Consider the following 16,972-nt stretch of genomic DNA (forward strand, 5'->3'; position numbering starts at 1 on the left):
TCAGCCCTCCCTGCCTCGCCGCTCCGCCTGGCCTGCCCTCCTCCTCGGCGTCCGCGCCGCCTGTTTTCTGCCCACCCTGCACAGCACACTGAACAAATGCTGTCACAGTCACCCGGTCTTCTCACCCTCACCAGTCTGCACTCAGGGCAGTTACCAGGATAGAGACCCTTACCCGTTTTACTGCACAAAGATTGCACAAGTGTCCAAACCCCATTTTATTCAACTGGATCAGCAGACCACCCACTTAAAACAGAACCTTGAAAACAAAAATCACAAACTTGATCAAGAAAATGTTATTTCTTCCAAGTGTGGGTTTATTTCAAAATTATGAAGATTTATATATTATTTTTTATTACATACAATAAAGTGGTTTAGCTTAAAGTAAAAGCTTTCACATTTAAAGTTTTTATTTTAAAAAGATATTTTAAAAATGTAGACCCTTAAAAACCACCAAAAAAGCTGAATATATCTTGCAGCGTAGGTTTATCCTTAAATATTCACATCTCAAATGCTGTTTAGAAAAAAGATTTAAAAACTGGCTAAAAATCATTTACACTTGGCAATGATTAAAATCTCATCTCTGACAGAGCATATTAATGGCACATAATGAATTTACTGTCACAAGCATTTAACAGTTTAATGGGTACGTAGTTTTATCAGTATACAAAATGGTCTTAGATGGTCACTGCAGTTGTTCTGGAGTGATCACTGTATCAGGAAAAGCACATGGCACCAAAAACAGAACATCAACTTTCAAAAGGTCTTTTCAAACAGTTTCCTTCTTTTCAAACAGCTTTCAGCTCAGAAGAGAAGAACAGCACTTAATTACTGCATCCCTGATAAAAAAAAAAAAAAAAAAGAGGAAAAACAATATAATAATTTTGCCTCCAGAGTGAACTTGCAAAAAGATTCCTGCCAAGACACAAATGCACCATCACCTTCTTCCATCAGAACTCAGTGGAACACCCCCAGCGCATTTCCTGGTTAATTAAAACTTTCTTGAGTGTCACTTGAAATCAAGAACTGAGACACGGAAATAATTTATTAGTTGCTGAAATGGTATTTATTTACTCAGAAATCTTAACCAGCACTTATTGCTAATTTTCTTGTGAAGAAATTAAGTACCAAAAAAAAAAAAAAAAACAAACCCAAAAATTTTTTTAAAAATAACAAGATTTTAAAACAAAAATGTTTATAACTACATTGTAAGAACTCCAAAAAAAAAAAAAATTCCACGTGCTAGACCTCATTCACCTTCCAGGACAGTTAGTCTCAACATGATCACTGTTACACAGACGGTTCAGGGTGAGCCCAGGCTGGAGGCGCAGGCCCACGCGTCTAGGGAGCGACGCCTCGCCCTGGCTGTGAGCTCCGGCTGCATGGGAGTGGACGCCGTTGCCAGGGTGCCTCTTCCCCTTGCTGAGGGACAGCAGGAGCCCTCCCAGCTAAGGTCCCGAGGGCCGGCTCTTGTTCTAGGTCACCCTGGTTTGCTTTTTCTCCTTTTAAGTGTTTGTCAGAAACTCACCCGTTTGAATAAAAACAGAATTTCTACTAATGTCCTTCACTGCTCTCTTTGGCATACAGTTCTGCTGTTTTCATACAACCTACATTCCCAGAGCTTATGAAGGAGCTGCCTCAACAGAATATGCTGCTGAACCTATCATGCTTAAGTCTGCAGGTGGTTTTGCTTTTCCCTCCACAATTACATTAACACATTTTTCTGGAAAAAAAAAAAAAAATTAAAAATGGCAGTTACCTCAATATACAGAATAAATGTTTCTGCTGGCTTAAACCAAACATCTACGCATCAGCCTCACTTCCTATTTACTGGTGTTTACAGCCGTGGAAGGATCCAGGATCTCTCGCCAACAGCCCCTACCTGCAGGTGTTCAGGTGCCACATCTGCAGTCAGCTCCCAGCCCACCTGGGACCCGTGTGCACATGTTTTTACTTTATGTGGCAAGCTTCTATAGAGCTCGTTTAAAAACTCATTTCCTTTTGGAAAAAAAGTCAAAGTCAATTTTTAAAAAAGTCCTGTAAATCATATTTTAATATGAAAATTACTAAAATTCAGACATCTTTGTAAAAAGAATGAGAGGAGCAGAAACGACAGGGTGAAATCCAAGCAGGCTCACCTTGCATACGGGATATATGACAGGCTGTACCTGCAAGAAGAATTCAAGGTGTTGAAATTCAATCTGATTAACGTTTTTCTTTAGGCCAAATGGCCATATTCTAACAGCATAAAAAAAGGAGGCAGCAGAATATTACACAGTGATTCTCAGAGCATGAGCCAGACAGCATACAGCGTCACTGGGGAACTTGCTAAAAAGACAAATTAGCAGGGCCCACCCCACACCTCTTGAATGAAAAACTGTTGTTTTAATAAGCAATCTGTGTTTTTAACAAACTCTTAAGTGATTCTGATGCCCGCTAAAGCCTGAACTTGTTATAATAGGTTACTCCTTTTAAGTTACTAAGAAAAAAAACTATAAAATAACAGAATAAACTAACTCTCCTTCAAGGATAAACAATCAACTACACATCAACAATAAAAAGTAACATATTAATAGAAAATAAGAAAGATTTAAATGTTCCATATGTCAGAGTAAAGTATCTGAAAGTTATTTTGCGACAGGCAAAGAAGTGCTTTTAACATGTGCTGATACTGTCTCAGTGGAAAGGCAGGAACAGCACCAAACACACACAGCTCCCAGACTGGCCGACACCAAGACGTCACACAGCAGTCAGGAAGGGGTTCACTGACTCTTACGAGGAAGCAAAGGAGACTCGGCTCTGAAGAAGGGCAGAACACTCTGAAAGGCCTTCTGTCTGCGAGAAACACTTTTCTGGTCTGACCCGGAAGCATGCGAGGGGGACACGTTCTATCAGTCACACTGGCCCTCGGTGCCGCCCAGCCCTGAACGCGGCTGCGTGAAGGGGACGCCCGTCAGGAGGGACCCGGCGGAGGGCCGGAAGCCGCAGGGAGACGGGGAGGCAGGGCTGCAGCGAGTGCTCAGGGCCAGAGGCGGCACAGCGACCAATTCGCTCAGCAGCTGCTCAGCAACACCGCACAGAGCGAGGGGTCCCCGCCATCCCCCGGGCTCAGCCTGTGGCCGGCCTGGGTTTACGCATGCGGGTAGCACCCCGTGCATTGCTCGCCTTTTCTCGCACAGCAAAGTGCATGCAGCACCGTGTGACGTCAGCGCGAACCCGCCTCGTGTGTGACACGTCAGCGCGGGCCCACGGCCCCGTGTGACACGTCGGCACGGCCCCGCCTCCCGGTGTGACGTCAGAGGGGCCCTACGGTCCCGGCCCGGTGTGGTCCAGGCCCCGTGTGACACGCCTACGCGGCTCCGCCTCTCTGCAGCTCTCCTATGTTGAGTCTCCGCCCCGCCCATCACCGCAACCAGGGACACACCACAGACCGCAGGCACCTGACCCTTCAGGAGGCCCTTTCCCCCGGGGCCAGGAGAACCTCACCAAGGACCTCCCTTGGCTCACAGGCTTGGAACGAAACGCTTAACACCGCTGAGGAAACTATTACACAATGAGTGTAAGACTTACCAGGTCATCGACAGGAACTGCAATATGCAGAATAATACGGCCAGCCCCTTCTTATGCCACTGACAACAGCAAAGACAAAGACATAACCAGTTAAACATTTTAAAATATTTTTCACAGCCTAGTTCAATTCCTTCCTTTCAAAAAACATAACTGATAGCTCCACTCATTTCATTAAATTTTAGTATGACAAATTCAAGATTCAGTAAATCTGAAAATTAAATATCCACAAATTGTATTTTCTTTCTAGAATTCTGATTCCATTTACTCAAATTCTGCTAAATATATGGCATTAAATGTTAATGAAATGACTGTGCACAGGCTCAAAGTATTAAACCCCTTTGATGTAAGGCCTTTTGAGTCAAGGCTAACTGTTCCAAAGTCAACATCATGGGACTGCCCTGGCAGCCCAGGGCCTAAGACTCCCTGCTCCCAATACAGGGAGCCCGGGGTTTCAATCCCTGGTCCTTTGGTCAGGGAACTAGATCTCCTGCGCCACAACTGAGACCCACCACAGCTAAATACATCAGTATTTTTTTAAAATAAGTAAACAAACTCGACATTGAAAAGCCCACTTGGTTAGCAGATTTATATCCTATGTGGAATTTATGTATCTGACTCACTGGCACTTCTTTCTTTCCTTGAGTTACTTTTTGAAGTAAAACTGTACTTTATTGTGATCTTCCGGAATAATATAAACAGTTTCCATGGTTGTTTTAAAATGATCCATTTTTAGAATGTGTCCATCTTTATATTTACTTCTTCACTTATTTTTAATCTACTGCTTATAAACAGACTGCTGGACCATTCCGCATCAGAAATCAATTTCCCACAGGGATATGCAAAAATTGCTTAAGAAAATTATTTTAAGTTACAATTGGGAAATGAGGTATTAGTGAATTCTTGTGTAACTAAAGCCCAGTCCTTATATCATTAAACTCTGAACACTTTGGTGGGACATTTCTGAAGTGCATTATACACTACCCCATCATCTTTGAAATGCACTGTGTGCTTGGGAGCTCAAGGACCACCTCAATCCCCTTTGGAAGTAGATCAGGAACAATACACAAATACAGTGAAGGATCAGGAGCATCAGGAAGTAAACGGAGCTGTAATGAAGCAGCTCCTCTAGGGGCTCCTGGAGAGCTGTGAGTGTGCAAAGAGGCTCCTGGAGAGCTGTGAGTGTGCAAAGAGGCTCCTGGAGAGCTCTAAGTGTGCAAGAGTGTGTCCTTTTGTCCCTGGCGCCGTTTTTGTCTGGCCTGCTTGCTGGCCCTCTCCTCCTCGCTGCCGGGACACCTTTAGCCCGCAATGCCCTCCCCGCCCGAGAGCCACAGCGCAGCGGACGCTCAGCGAGGGCCCCTCACGGCACCCTGATGACGGGGGCCGTCCTGACCTGGAAGCAGGAAGGATCTCACCTCTATCTGTTTCAGGTGGCAGGCTCCACTGCCAGTCTGGCCACTAACTGGACGCTACACACATGACTTTAAGGACACCAGTCTTCGGTGGGTTTTAATAAATCAGACTTTGAGCTCCTCTGAGATGGCAGCTTGATGACACTTTACCTGGTGAGGGTCCACACAGCAGAAAATAGACATGGCTGAGGTAACTTACCCAAAGGGCAGCGCACAGGGTGAGCACGAAACACAGCTAGGGAAAGGCAAGGAAAATGGTCGATTTTGAGCCTTATCAAAAGCCTAACAAAAATGCATACATGGTTCTGCGCTCATTTGCATAACACATCACACAACAAAATTAATGAGACGGCTCCCTCGAACTGTCCTTACGTATTCCCTAGTATTTTAAAGTCTATGACTGCAATCTTCCGTGGCAAACTGGAAACACGCAGTAAGTCATCTGCTGACTAAGCCAACAGACACTGTTTCACCAATGCTCGAGAGTGACAACAGCTGTTCTCAGGGATGTGTGAACGCTTACATTAATGTTCAGTAACTCAACCACCAGCACCGTATTTCGTACAACTGTTAATGTACGGTGAGTCCTGTTCTACTTAGCTTTACATAAGGAGCCGACCATAATCATTTCATACAGAGAGAGGGCACTGTCACGCCACACCGCTGTCCCCAAAGGAGTGAGAAGGACAGGCAGATGGAAGCAGTGGGGACAGGTCTGAAGACAGAGAATGGGTATTTGTCCAACAGTCCAACAGGGAAGGGACAAAAGCCAGGTGACTCCCCCAGAGAAGACTCAGATGGACCCACAAGTGACCCGACCTTCCAGCCCCACCCTCCAAAAAGTCCATACAGTGGTCCAGTAAGAAAGGCTGCACGGGGCTGGGAACTGAAACACATGCAGCTCTGCTTCCCACCTGAAATACACTGTGCTGCTCTGCCAGCGGATGCCCGAGAAGCAGGATTCCCCCAGCCAGTCAGCTAGTACTGCGTAACCCAGACTCTTCAAACACACAGCTGAAGGGTACGACTACTACACTCAGCAAAGGAAACATGAGTTCCTCTGTACACAAGTGGGTGATAATTCATAAATAACGCCAAAGAAACACGCTCCTATGAAAGGTTTTTAAAAATGACCATTATTTACTTACAAGCATAATAACTGTTGCAAGCAGTCTCGTTGTTTCAAACATTTTCTTCAGCTGTTTCACAGGCCCCATTAAAAAGCATGTACTATTTGAAACAAAAGACACGAAAGGTGGATCTGTTAATTGGTCTATGTAAAAATAAGTGCTTTAAAGAAAACAAACCCTGTCAGCTTAATTAAACAATCTCACTGAATCTGTTTTATGGCAGAAACTGAGGAATTAAAGAGCCTCTTGAGGAAGGTGAAAGAGGAAACTGAAAAAGCTGGCTTAAAACTCAACATTCAAAAAACGAAGATTATGGCATTGGGGTCCCAACACTTCATCACAAACAGAGGGGGAAACAATGGAAACTGACAAAGACTTTACTTTCTTGGGCTCCAAAATCACAGTGACTGCAGCCACGAAATTAAAAGACACTTGCCTGCTGGAAGACAGGCTGTGACAAACGTAGACAGTGTATTAAAAAGCAGAGACACAACTTTGCCAGCAAAGGTCTGTACAGTCAAAGCTGTGGTTTTTCCAGTGGTCACGTATGGATGTGAGAGCTGGACAATAAAAAAGGCTGAGTGCCGAAGAACTGATGCTTCTGAACTGTGGTGTTGGAGAAGACTCTTGAGAGTCCCTTGGAATGCAAGGAGATCCAACCAGTCCATCCTAAAGGAGATCAGTCCTGCATGTTCATTGGAAGGACTGATGCTGAAGTTGAAACTCTAATACTCTGGCCACCTGATGTGAAGAACTGACTCATTTGAAAAGACCCTGATGCTGGGAAAGATTGAAAGCGGGAGAAGGGGGTGACAGAGGATGAGATGGTTGGATGGCATCACCGACTCGACGGACATGAGTTTGGGTGAACTCCGGGAGTTGGTGATGGACAGGGAGGCCTGGTGCGCTACAGTCCATTGGGTCACAAACAGACATAACTGAGAGACTGAATAACAAGAGTTAGAAGGGAACTTTAATCTCTGTGTATTCCATGACACAAGAATGCCTCTCAGTCATTTGCAGAGTCACTTCTCAGCGCTGGGTCAGCATGGCCACTGCGGCTGGCCCAGGAACACAAGGCAGCCTGACCTCAGCATGGGCCCATTCAGCGACTGCCTCCTTATCTCGACGCCTGTGACACATATGAACAGTGCAGTCGACTCCAGAAGCACTGCCAGTGTAGAGCTCCTAGTAGCAAGACAGTGTGCAATCGCTCCCCAGGCTCCTCCAGACTGTGGTCTGAGGAGCGGGATGACCCAGAGACTGACGGAGCCCAGCGGTGGTTCACGCCCGTCCCCTCGCCACCACCTCTGACCTGGAACGTCCCTGAGCAGACAGGGGCTCACCTCTCAATGCTGAGAGCTCACAGCTGTGACAGCTACAGCAGCACCCCAGAGATGCGCCCGAGGCCCTCAGAGAGGACCCCCCGACACCCAGCGCACGGTCCTCGGAGTCACTGCCCCACACGGCCCCGCCCGACCCCTCTGCACAGCACTGCCACCCCGGATCTGCTCCCACTGGCCAGCCAGGCATCTGACTGTCCCCCTTACGAGGCAGCTACGAGCCGGGACTCCGGAGGGCTGTCAGGTGGGACCCCAGCCTGGTCACCTCCCTCGGCACTTCCCCAAGGACTGACCACCCCCTCTCATGTTACTACACCTGGACGTCTAATGGAGGGTAAGAGGCAGTGCCTGGCACACAGGTAGCACCTCCAAATGCTGGCTCTTCTCACCATAAACCCTATGAGGCAGCTGGCAGACGGCAGGGGTCTAAGTATTCACTGAGGGGATGTGCATTTTGAACTCATGACATGCACAGACCTACAGAAATATATCCTGTTAGAAAAGAAAACTTTGAAAATGACAGCAAACAAAACATCTTGAGAAGCCAAACTTCCATACATACCTGGCCAACGCAGCAATATTTCCAAAGGTGTAAAACACTGCAAAAAGCTTTATGCCTCCAGGGAGCCACAGCAATCCAGTTCCCTGAGTTAAGATGTTATAGTTATTTAAAGATAATTTTACCACTGTAATAGATTAAAATATAAATCTGCTGCTATAACGATGACAGTATAACAATATGATGTTTAAGCAGAATGTGTTAACATATGGTCACTAATTATAGTTTCTTAAAAAGTAGTTAATTTTCATTGTTATTTGCTAATTTGAATCTTATGCCTATATGCATATAAGTATATATAAATGAAGTATTCCATAATCTTCTATATATATAAGTCAATCTCATTCTATTTAAGTATTCTTTTTATAAATGAAAAGTTACAAAAGGTAATAAACTCTTCTAAACCACTGACTGCTACTCTCCTAACACACACAGTGGTTTTTCTTCAGTGAAATTATTTTAACAATCCATAAACCCCCCTAAATATTAGTCTCTACATCTTTTTATCGATCTCTACCCCTTTATTTCAAGTGACTAAATAAGTTACATCAAAACAGTTCAGATAAATGGAATGCTTAGTCTCACATGAAGCAGAAATTATCAAGCAACGTAAAGCTTTAACTCACAAGGATGGAGAAGAAGATGCCACTGACGAAGCATATGGCAAACCACTTCAGCCTGGTGTTGAAACTGAGCGTCGAGGCATCAAGGACCTTAAGGAAGGGGAGTTAGAACACGTTTTTAAATCACCACTTGGCCAATCTGATGCTTTATATGACATTAAAGCAAACCTTCACTTTAACACGGACGATGAACCTGCTTTACTCTGCACACAGCAGTATGGCTTAAGAACATGAGGACTCCTCGGCTGTGAAGGGGAATATAAACAGTCTGGGGATCGGGCCGTCCCGGAGACACTGTCACCTCTGCAGATGAGATAACAGCACTGAGTCTGGAAAACTCTTCCTGTGAGGGTCAGGAGGAGCACTGATGCAGACAAAATGACATACGCGATGAGACACATTATAAAATGCTCACTGATTAAAAAACCAGGGGAAAGATGAAACAAGACGGGCAAACTGTTGACAGGTGCCGAGGTGGAGTTGGGACACACACCTTTCTCTGTCCCTGTGTCTGAGGGCGTCTGGGCCAAGTGCCCACACACAGAGCCTGACTCGGTGGTCCTGCAGGACCCACTCCCAGGGGAAGCCCCGAGGACCCAGGGAGGCTGGGCAGAGAAGGGGAGGGGTAAGTGAGGCCGTGACCTCAGCTGGCCCTCAGTGTTCACCTCACTGTCCGTCCAGACGTGAGGTCCGCTGACCTTTTGCGACCCACTTCCCACCAGCTGCTCTGGCTGCAGGGTGTGTGTAGGGGGCTGCGTGTGTCATGAGGAGGGCCCAGTATGCCACAGGACCTCCAGAGAGAGCCCAAGAGGACAGCTGTGAGCTATGGGCAACAGGTATATCTGCCCAACAGCTAGGACCTGGGGTGCCGCCATCAGGCTCTGCCACAGGGTACCCTGACAACTTCAGTTACAAAAAGCTCATTTGAAACCAACTCACGAAATAAAGAAAGAAAACCAAGTCAGGAAAGCCTACATTTCCTAGACCTAGGTTATTAAACACGTGCTTTGAAATGATAACTAACTCTAGAGCAAAAACATTTCAGGATGTCATGTGTATCCTAAGCAGATCACATGGGAAAAGCGCACCCCAGCTACTGCACACGGCAGTCTGGCATACAGTGACGACTGAAGTGCACATCTTCTCCACAGGAAGCACAGTCGGCATGTGACATCAGTTGCAGGTGTACAGCACAGTGAGTGAGTATTTTCATAAATTATATTCCCTTTAAAGTCACTGGAAAACAATGGCCATGTTCTCCTGTGCTGTACACCATCTCAGCTGCTCATCCACTTTATGCACAGCAGCTGCATCTCTCGCCTCTGCCCGTCTTGCCCTCGCTTCCCCTCCCGCTGGTAAGCAGGAGCTTGTTTCCATGCCTGTGAGTCTGTTTCTGTCTGGTTACCTACATCTGCCATGTTTTTAAGATTCCATGTATAAGTGATAACATATGGCATTTGTCTTTCTCTTCATTAAGTTTAACACCCTCTAGGTTCATCTACATTGTAGCAAATGGTAAATACATGTTTATATTACTAAATACACTATTACAATTTATTTCCCAATAAGGCTGAAAAAGTATCAACACTGGCTGTTTCAAGAAAACTAGAAATATACAATAAGGATTTATATTTCAAAATTTAAATTTCTAACGTGTATTACCATATACTTAAAAGACCACATGCTTATAATGTATTTTCAAAAATAAGGAAGCAAAAATAGTTTTTGAATGCAAAACCTGAAAATACTTTTGTCTACATTCCTTACCTCAGTAGATTAGTCTGTGAATCCTCAGGAAGCATGAAAAGCAGATAAAAACAACTAAATCAAGATTCTGCCAATGTAACATCCATCATTTTTTTAACACATTTTAATGTTCTTTAAATTTGCTTTACAAACAATCTTGTTTCCAGCAATGTCATCTGTTGATACTAAAACTGACCACTGTAAACAAAGAATGAACTTGCCTATAACAACATCTAAAATTTCATTTTATTCTGATCAGGAAGAATACACATCAAGTACATTTTAACCACATGGGAGAGAATGAACCCTGAAGACGGCACACTGCACGGGAAACGATCTGCTGGTCTGTGAAAGGCTAGAAACGGTGTCTAAGTGGTCAGAGAGGACACTCAGTGACAGTGGCGGGGGACTCAGCAGGGGGTGAGCGGACCCAGCATCCGTATTCACTTTCTTTTTCAAGTTTCAATCACTCCGCTGTCTTTGTTTGACTTGGTTTTCAGCACAGTCCTTTGTATAACAGCAGATATTTTTCCTCTTACTGTCATCTGCCAGAAAAATTCTTTCCATTTGCAAATTTGGAATATTCGATCCACAAGCAAATGACCTGTCGCAAGCCCTGCAGATTGTTCAGAACACAAAAACATAATACAGATTGCTTCTTCGTTACAATGTCCATCCGTAGTGCCAAAAAACCATGCCCTGCCCTGTCCATACGAGAGACAAAGGGAGCCCTGACCCTGCAGACAGCATGAGCTGGTAGGTGCGACGTGTGGTCCAACCTGGATCGGGAAGGGGCCCAGCAAACGAAGCAAGTGCTTCGATCTCCTACACTGAGTCTTAGAAGAGAAATACACACTGAAATTGCCACCAGTCGTTTCACTCGTTATCAAAGAGAGGAAGCAGAGAGTGCCTCTCACGAAGCAGGAGCAACCCTCCCGTCCTCGGGTGTCCTCTTTATGCGGCAAGAAACCAACAGCACCTGCAACTGGAACTTCATTAAAAAGAAAAAAATGAGTCGGAAACAACGGAGGAAAACACCCTCCCGGCGGCACCAGTACTACAGGTGAAGGAACGGAGCCTGGGGACAGAGGAGTCGGGAGGTGGGCACCAGCGCAAGGCAGGCAGTGGCAGCCAGAGCCCACCTCCCAGGCCATCACCCCACTAGTCAAGGGAACCGCTGAGCACTGAGCTCCCAGAGCTGCGCCTGCAGATACGGCAAGGACACGGAGCCGCCCGGAAGACAGCAGGGGAAGCAGGAGTGCACACCCTCCCCAGGGGCCATGCCTCGAGCCCCTCGGGGTCCCTCTCCCAGTCACCCTCTCTCACCAGGACCCCAACCGCAGGTCCTGCCTCCTCCTAGCAGAGCCTGGGCTGACTGCTGCATCCACTGGCAGCCCAGCCTTTCTGCTCCTCACCCCTCGGGGACCCAGGGTCCCTCATGCCCTGAAATGACCCCGTGTCCAAGCCCAGGCCGCTGCTCTCCAGCCCTGACGTCCCCCTGCGCCCCTCCTCACCGCTACGCTAGCCCCTCTTTCCAGCACAAATGGCAGGGCGCCTCGCTTCGACAGACAGCAGAGGCTCCCCTTCTCTCCAGCCACCTAGCAACACCCCCTCATGACTCAAGCCTTCCTTGCTCGTCCTCTGGGCAGTCACGCACGACAGGGCATCAAACCAGGGCGTCTGCACTTCAGGAGCCCTGTCCCCGGCCTGCTGGGCCTCCCCTGCGCATAGCTGTCCACAGCACCCTGCCCTCCCACTGCTGACCACTCCGCCCCACTGCCACTTCAGCCTCCAGTTCCGCCAGGCGCCTCTGCTGGCGCCAGGGCTTCCTCCCTGGGCTTCCTCCATCTCCCGCAGGGAACGGACGCCCCCCACCACCAGGCTCCCCTGGGACCCTCACCTCTTCCGGTTCCCACCACCACAGAGGACAAAGGTCAACCTAGACACGAGGGCTTCATATGCCACACCCTCTGACCTCCCAGGGACCTGACCAAGTCGGATTTCTCCCCAAGGTCGACAGAGAACCGTGTTGCCTCGGAGACACCGCCCCCACCCCCCACACCACAGACTGTTAAGGACTGAACATGCTTAAGCCTCTTCCATCTTAAACACACAGAAAGCATGACTTCACCCTCCAGCCTCTGCTCCTTCATTCACTGATTCACTCAACAAAGTTAACACTTAACACAGGCCCTCTTGTGGGCTCCTGGGGGCCTGTGTTAAGTGCCAGGTGAGGGGTCTGGCTCTTGGTTAAAAGGAGCTGGGAGAAGGTGCAGGCCTGGTGTACAGCCCCTGCCCGCGGTCAGGGATGGGCGGCTGGCCTGTCCTTCCATCCCCCGCACTCCCAGCCCCGAGGCCCTCAGGAGAGCCAGGCAGCAGGGGAGGGGCCCTGCGGACTCACCCCTCAGTCCCTGCCCTTCTCCCCTGACCTGGGAGGCCATAAAACTGGCTGACCCGGGCCTCCACTGCCCCACCAGATACTTGATCAACACCCACCGCTGGGGGAAGACGGAGCCCAATGCAGCTGGCGTGTCCTCCGGCTTTAGCCAGAGGCCAAAGTGACTGATGGCTGCGTGAGCCCCTTCAGTTTTGGCTCTCACATGAACTTATCTGGTCTCTGTCCCGCCCTTGCCCTCTCCAGGTTCCCCGCTTCTTCCCTGGCTGCCCCCCCTCTCCTGAGCTCCTCACACTAGAAAGGCCCAGAGGTCAAACCGAGCCTTATCTCGTCTGCTTACCCACAGTCCCTTGGTTATCGCGAGTACTTCCTCCAGCATCTCACACCCAGCAGCCTTCCTGCCTCTTCACTCAGCAGCTGGCATCTCAGACTCAACACCCAGACTCTCCCCACTCCCCACCCTACCACCTGCGCCTTCCAGCTAAGGGAGACTCCCTCTCTCCAGCTGCTCAGGTCAAAACCAGAGGAGCCCTTGGCTCCTTGAGCACTCACGCATCCAACCCGTCAACCACTAATACCGCCAGCTCTACACCCAAGCCATTTACAGAGCCTGGCCACTCTCACTTTAAACCACCGTCACCCCCATCTCCCTGATCCAGCCAGTGGGCTCTCCCCAGGACCACTCCCCGAGTCCTCTGCCCCTCCAGTGTGTTCTCCACAGGCCTGCCAGCAGGATCCTTTAAAATCCAAGTCAGTCACATCCCCGCTCTGCCCACGGGTCCTCAGCACTCTGTGAGTAAAAGCTGAAACCCTCACTGGGTCCTGCAAGACCCCACGTAATCCGGAGCCCCACTGCGCTCTCCCTGCGCTCCAGACACTGCGGTCTCTTTACTGGCCTTCAACAAACTGAGCGCTGTTCTCAGGATCTACATTTGCGTGACTTGCCCAGGTAGCCCCAGGACTCTTTGGAGGGACGCTGTAATGGCACCCTGGCAGACAGGCCCTCGATGACCGTCCAACACAATCAGGCAATCCCAACCTCCTCAACCTGCTTTACCTTCTTCCACGGCGCTTACCACTGATTGACATATTTTTATATTTACTTGTTTAGTAACTGCTTTCCCCAATTAAAACATAAATTCCATGTGGGGGAAGCCGAACCAAACACATGTAGGTACCAAAATATTTGTTGAACGAATAAATGACCACCTCCTCTGAATTCACAGCACATGTCCCTTCCAGTCACTCCCAGCTTCCATCAGTGACTTCTCTACGCAATCTTTCTCCCCTCTAGAGAGTGAGCTCAAGATAAGAGGCACCTTACCCTCCTGTCCCCAAGGTTCAGAGCAGCTCAACAGGACTTTCTCAGCGGCATGTCCCAAGCCTGCAGTGTCCTATGCGACAGCGGCTAACTTCCATACTTAGCCAGCACCTGAAACGTGGCTGGTGTGGCTGCAAGGAATTTTAAATTTTATTTAATTCTAATTAATTTAAATTGAAATAGCCACATGTCGCTAGGCCTGCCGCTTGTATAGCACAGATTTAGAGCCAAAAGAGAAGCAGAGAATAGTTGTTGAATAAATGAGCTGGGTGAGCCACTGCTGCCTAATGGACGTTTCTCATATTACTATTACTGGTTCTTATGTTAAGGTTATGATTTGCCAAACTGGTTAGAGTTCACTTAGAGCAGATGCTTTGCTTTTAGTCTCTGAACCCTCACAGAGTAGTCCAGAATCCTGTTCACTAGAGGTGCCGAACAATTATGACCACAAGGAAAGAAGTTAGGACAGGAGAGGGGACAAATAAAAGGTCTTTCTGTAATATGTATCCTTTTAAATGTTCCACTTCGGTGACAGGCAAGCATGAATTTGTCTGCAGGCAAATAACACAGATACTTACACAGCAGTTCCTGCTGCACTATTTTTAACCCTCTAAATAGAGGAAGTAACCCTGATCAAGTCTCGTGGGTAAACCACAGAGACAAGGGTTTTTTTGTTTCTTGTTAAATCTCTTAATAGAGCTCAACAGACAGCTTTTGATTCCGTATTATTTCACTTCTCAATGATCCGGGTTTGTTTTTTCTTTTTCTCCCTCCAGTCTCCCTCCTTCCACAAGACTAGACACACTCACAACACCTCCCTTAACTCCAGGGGCTAACAGAGGCGGCGGAGCTTCACGGTTCCCGCTCTGCAGCACGGGCACCCGCACGCCTACCGCGCCGCCAGCCTGGGTTCAGAGTCCACAGAGGGCGCGGAGCACCGGGCGAGGCTGGGGGGCGGCGGCGCGGGGCCGGGCGGGCTCTCTGGGGGAGGAAGACAGGCAGCGAAGCAGGTTCCTGAGGGTCTCAAGGCCACACGGGGTGCGGGGGGAGAGGCGCCTCAACGCGAGCACCCGCAGACGCCACACAGACTCCACGCACACCCAGAAGGCTCCCCAGACCCTCCCGGGAGGCGCCGGGCGCCTGCCCGCGACCCAGCTCCGCGCGCCCGCCCCAGCACGGGCGCGCCCCCGGCGCCGGCTCGCTACCTGCGCGGTCAGGCCCTGCTCCTCGTCGTCCTGGCCGCTTAGGACCCGCCGCAGCTTCTCCATGGCCGCGGCCGCGCCGCCCAGCCCGCCCCTCTCTCGGCCCCTGAGAAACCCCGGAAGTCGAGACTCTTCCGGCTGGCCGGAAGTCCCAGTCTCCAGCTTCCGGCGCGCCGGCTCCGCCCCCGGAGGCCGTCCTAGCGGCGTGCGCATGCGCGCCGGGCTCCACCGCCCTCCCGTCTGGGCCCCTGCGGCTGCGGGGGGCGGGGATTGGGCGGGGATTGGGGCGGGGCGTCGGTGCTGCGCTCGCCGGCCCCTCCAACACCCAGCACCCCCGGAGACGAAGCGGCTACTCTGCAACGCGCAGAGTGGGGTTCCGCTCCTCTCGGGTTCAGCCGTCGCTACCTACCCCCTACCTCCAGGAGTCGGGACCCAGCGGGCGCATGGCCACTGCTGGTTGGATGAATAGGCCCACGAATATGGATCCTCACAGGTGTCCTAGACGCCGGTGCCTCGGACCCAGGTCCAGGCCTGCAGACCAGGGGGTCCAGTGTCCGGACCAGAAGTCTAGCTCTGCAGACTGGATATGCATTACTGCAGGCGCCGTCCAGTACTGCAGGCCAGAGGTCTAGCGCCCAGATGCACGTCCGGTGTCTGCACCAGAGTCTGATTCTGCAGACTCCTGTCCAGCGCCGCAGACCCGAGGCCCTGTGCCGTAGACCCCCGTCCAGGCCTGACGGAAGAATGCTGGGGGCTGGTATCAGAACGGGCTTCCCAGGTGGTGCTAGTGGTAAAAACCTGCCTGCCAGTGCAGGAGATGTAAGAGACGCGGGTTCGGTCCCTGGGTTGGGAAGATCCCCTGGAGGAGAGCATGGTAACCCACTCCAGTATTCTTGCCTGGAGAATCCCACGGACAGAGGAGCCTGGTGGGCTACTGTGCATAAGGTCGCAAAGAGTCGGACACCACTGAGCAACTTAGTACAATGTGAAAACAGGCACAAGAGTTCAGTCTTAAAGAGTAGCCTTGCTGTGCCTTGAACCATGTGGGGGTTAGGTGCGTCAGCGCAAACTGTAGTCTAAAATTGTTGTATAGCTTACAGCAGGGCTGTCGTATGTGTGAATCATCTCTATCTTCGGTTCCTTGTGTCCATGGTTCTGCATGTTGGGCTCAACCAGCTGAGGACCCGGTAATGCTGTAGTATTTACTTTGGAAAAAGTCCAAGTTTAAGTGGACCTGTGTATTTCGAACCTGTTTTGTTTAAGGGTCAACTGAACTTCAGACTGTCTCAAGAAAAAGCAAGAGGCTGCTGCCTTCTTCCTTTTTCCTTGTGAGAGGTGTTTAAGTTTGTAAGAGCGAAACCCTACCTGTAAAAGGAATAGCTAATCCAACGCCCCTTTCCAGTTGTACATAAACACTGCAAACCTCTGAACAGAGTAAACACAGTTCTCCACCTGCACTGGGGGGTGGACACTAGCAGTGAGGTAGCGGCTTTTTTCTCTCATTCTCTACCACGCTAAGGAGAAAGGAGAAGCTAGGGCTTCCCGTACAGTGAATTCCACGGACTCCTGGGTGTGTACTCAGTCGTGCCCAATTCTGAGTCGTGACCCCATGGACTGTCGCCCACCAGGCTCCTCTGTCCATGGGATTTCCCAGGCAAGAATACTGGAGTGGGTTGC

At 49.4% G+C, this 16,972-nt stretch overlaps 1 protein-coding gene across 2 annotated transcripts; it reads right to left on the reverse strand.

The window, feature by feature from the left end:
• Window positions 1-293: 293 nt before the first annotated feature.
• SFT2D1 (SFT2 domain containing 1) lies at window positions 294-15,420 on the reverse strand. Of its 2 annotated transcripts, none has more exons than XR_015133447.1 (8): window positions 15,299-15,420; window positions 8,635-8,721; window positions 8,012-8,094; window positions 6,125-6,206; window positions 5,176-5,211; window positions 3,568-3,626; window positions 939-2,165; window positions 294-836 (listed from the first exon to the last, which is right to left on the reverse strand). XR_015133447.1 is itself a non-coding variant. In XM_086318701.1 (8 exons), the coding sequence occupies exons 1-8, from the start codon at window positions 15,359-15,361 to the stop codon at window positions 797-799; spliced, it is 480 nt and encodes a 159-aa protein (XP_086174827.1). In that variant the 5' UTR covers window positions 15,362-15,420; the 3' UTR covers window positions 294-796. The 2 variants fall into 2 exon arrangements, 1 of the variants encoding a protein (XP_086174827.1); XM_086318701.1 differs by having other exon boundaries at window positions 2,136-2,165.
• Between the last annotated feature and the right edge of the window lie 1,552 nt (window positions 15,421-16,972).

This window comes from Bos grunniens, chromosome 9, assembly GCF_055505025.1.
Source record: "Bos grunniens cultivar Pamir isolate PY7600 chromosome 9, Bosgru_T2T1.0, whole genome shotgun sequence".
In the NCBI taxonomy this organism is placed as follows: domain Eukaryota; kingdom Metazoa; phylum Chordata; class Mammalia; order Artiodactyla; family Bovidae; genus Bos; species Bos grunniens.

Bases quoted from the DNA above. Each gene is read 5' to 3' on its own strand.
- SFT2D1 (XM_086318701.1), bottom strand. From the start codon at position 15,361: ATGGAGAAGCTGCGGCGGGTCCTAAGCGGCCAGGACGACGAGGAGCAG. The intron at 8,095-8,634 runs GTGAGTTAAAGC...ATCTTAACTCAG, and splicing joins GCATCTTCTTCTCCATCCTT to GGAACTGGATTGCTGTGGCT. The intron at 3,627-5,175 runs GTAAGTTACCTC...TGCTGTTGTCAG, and splicing joins CCCTGTGCGCTGCCCTTTGG to TGGCATAAGAAGGGGCTGGC.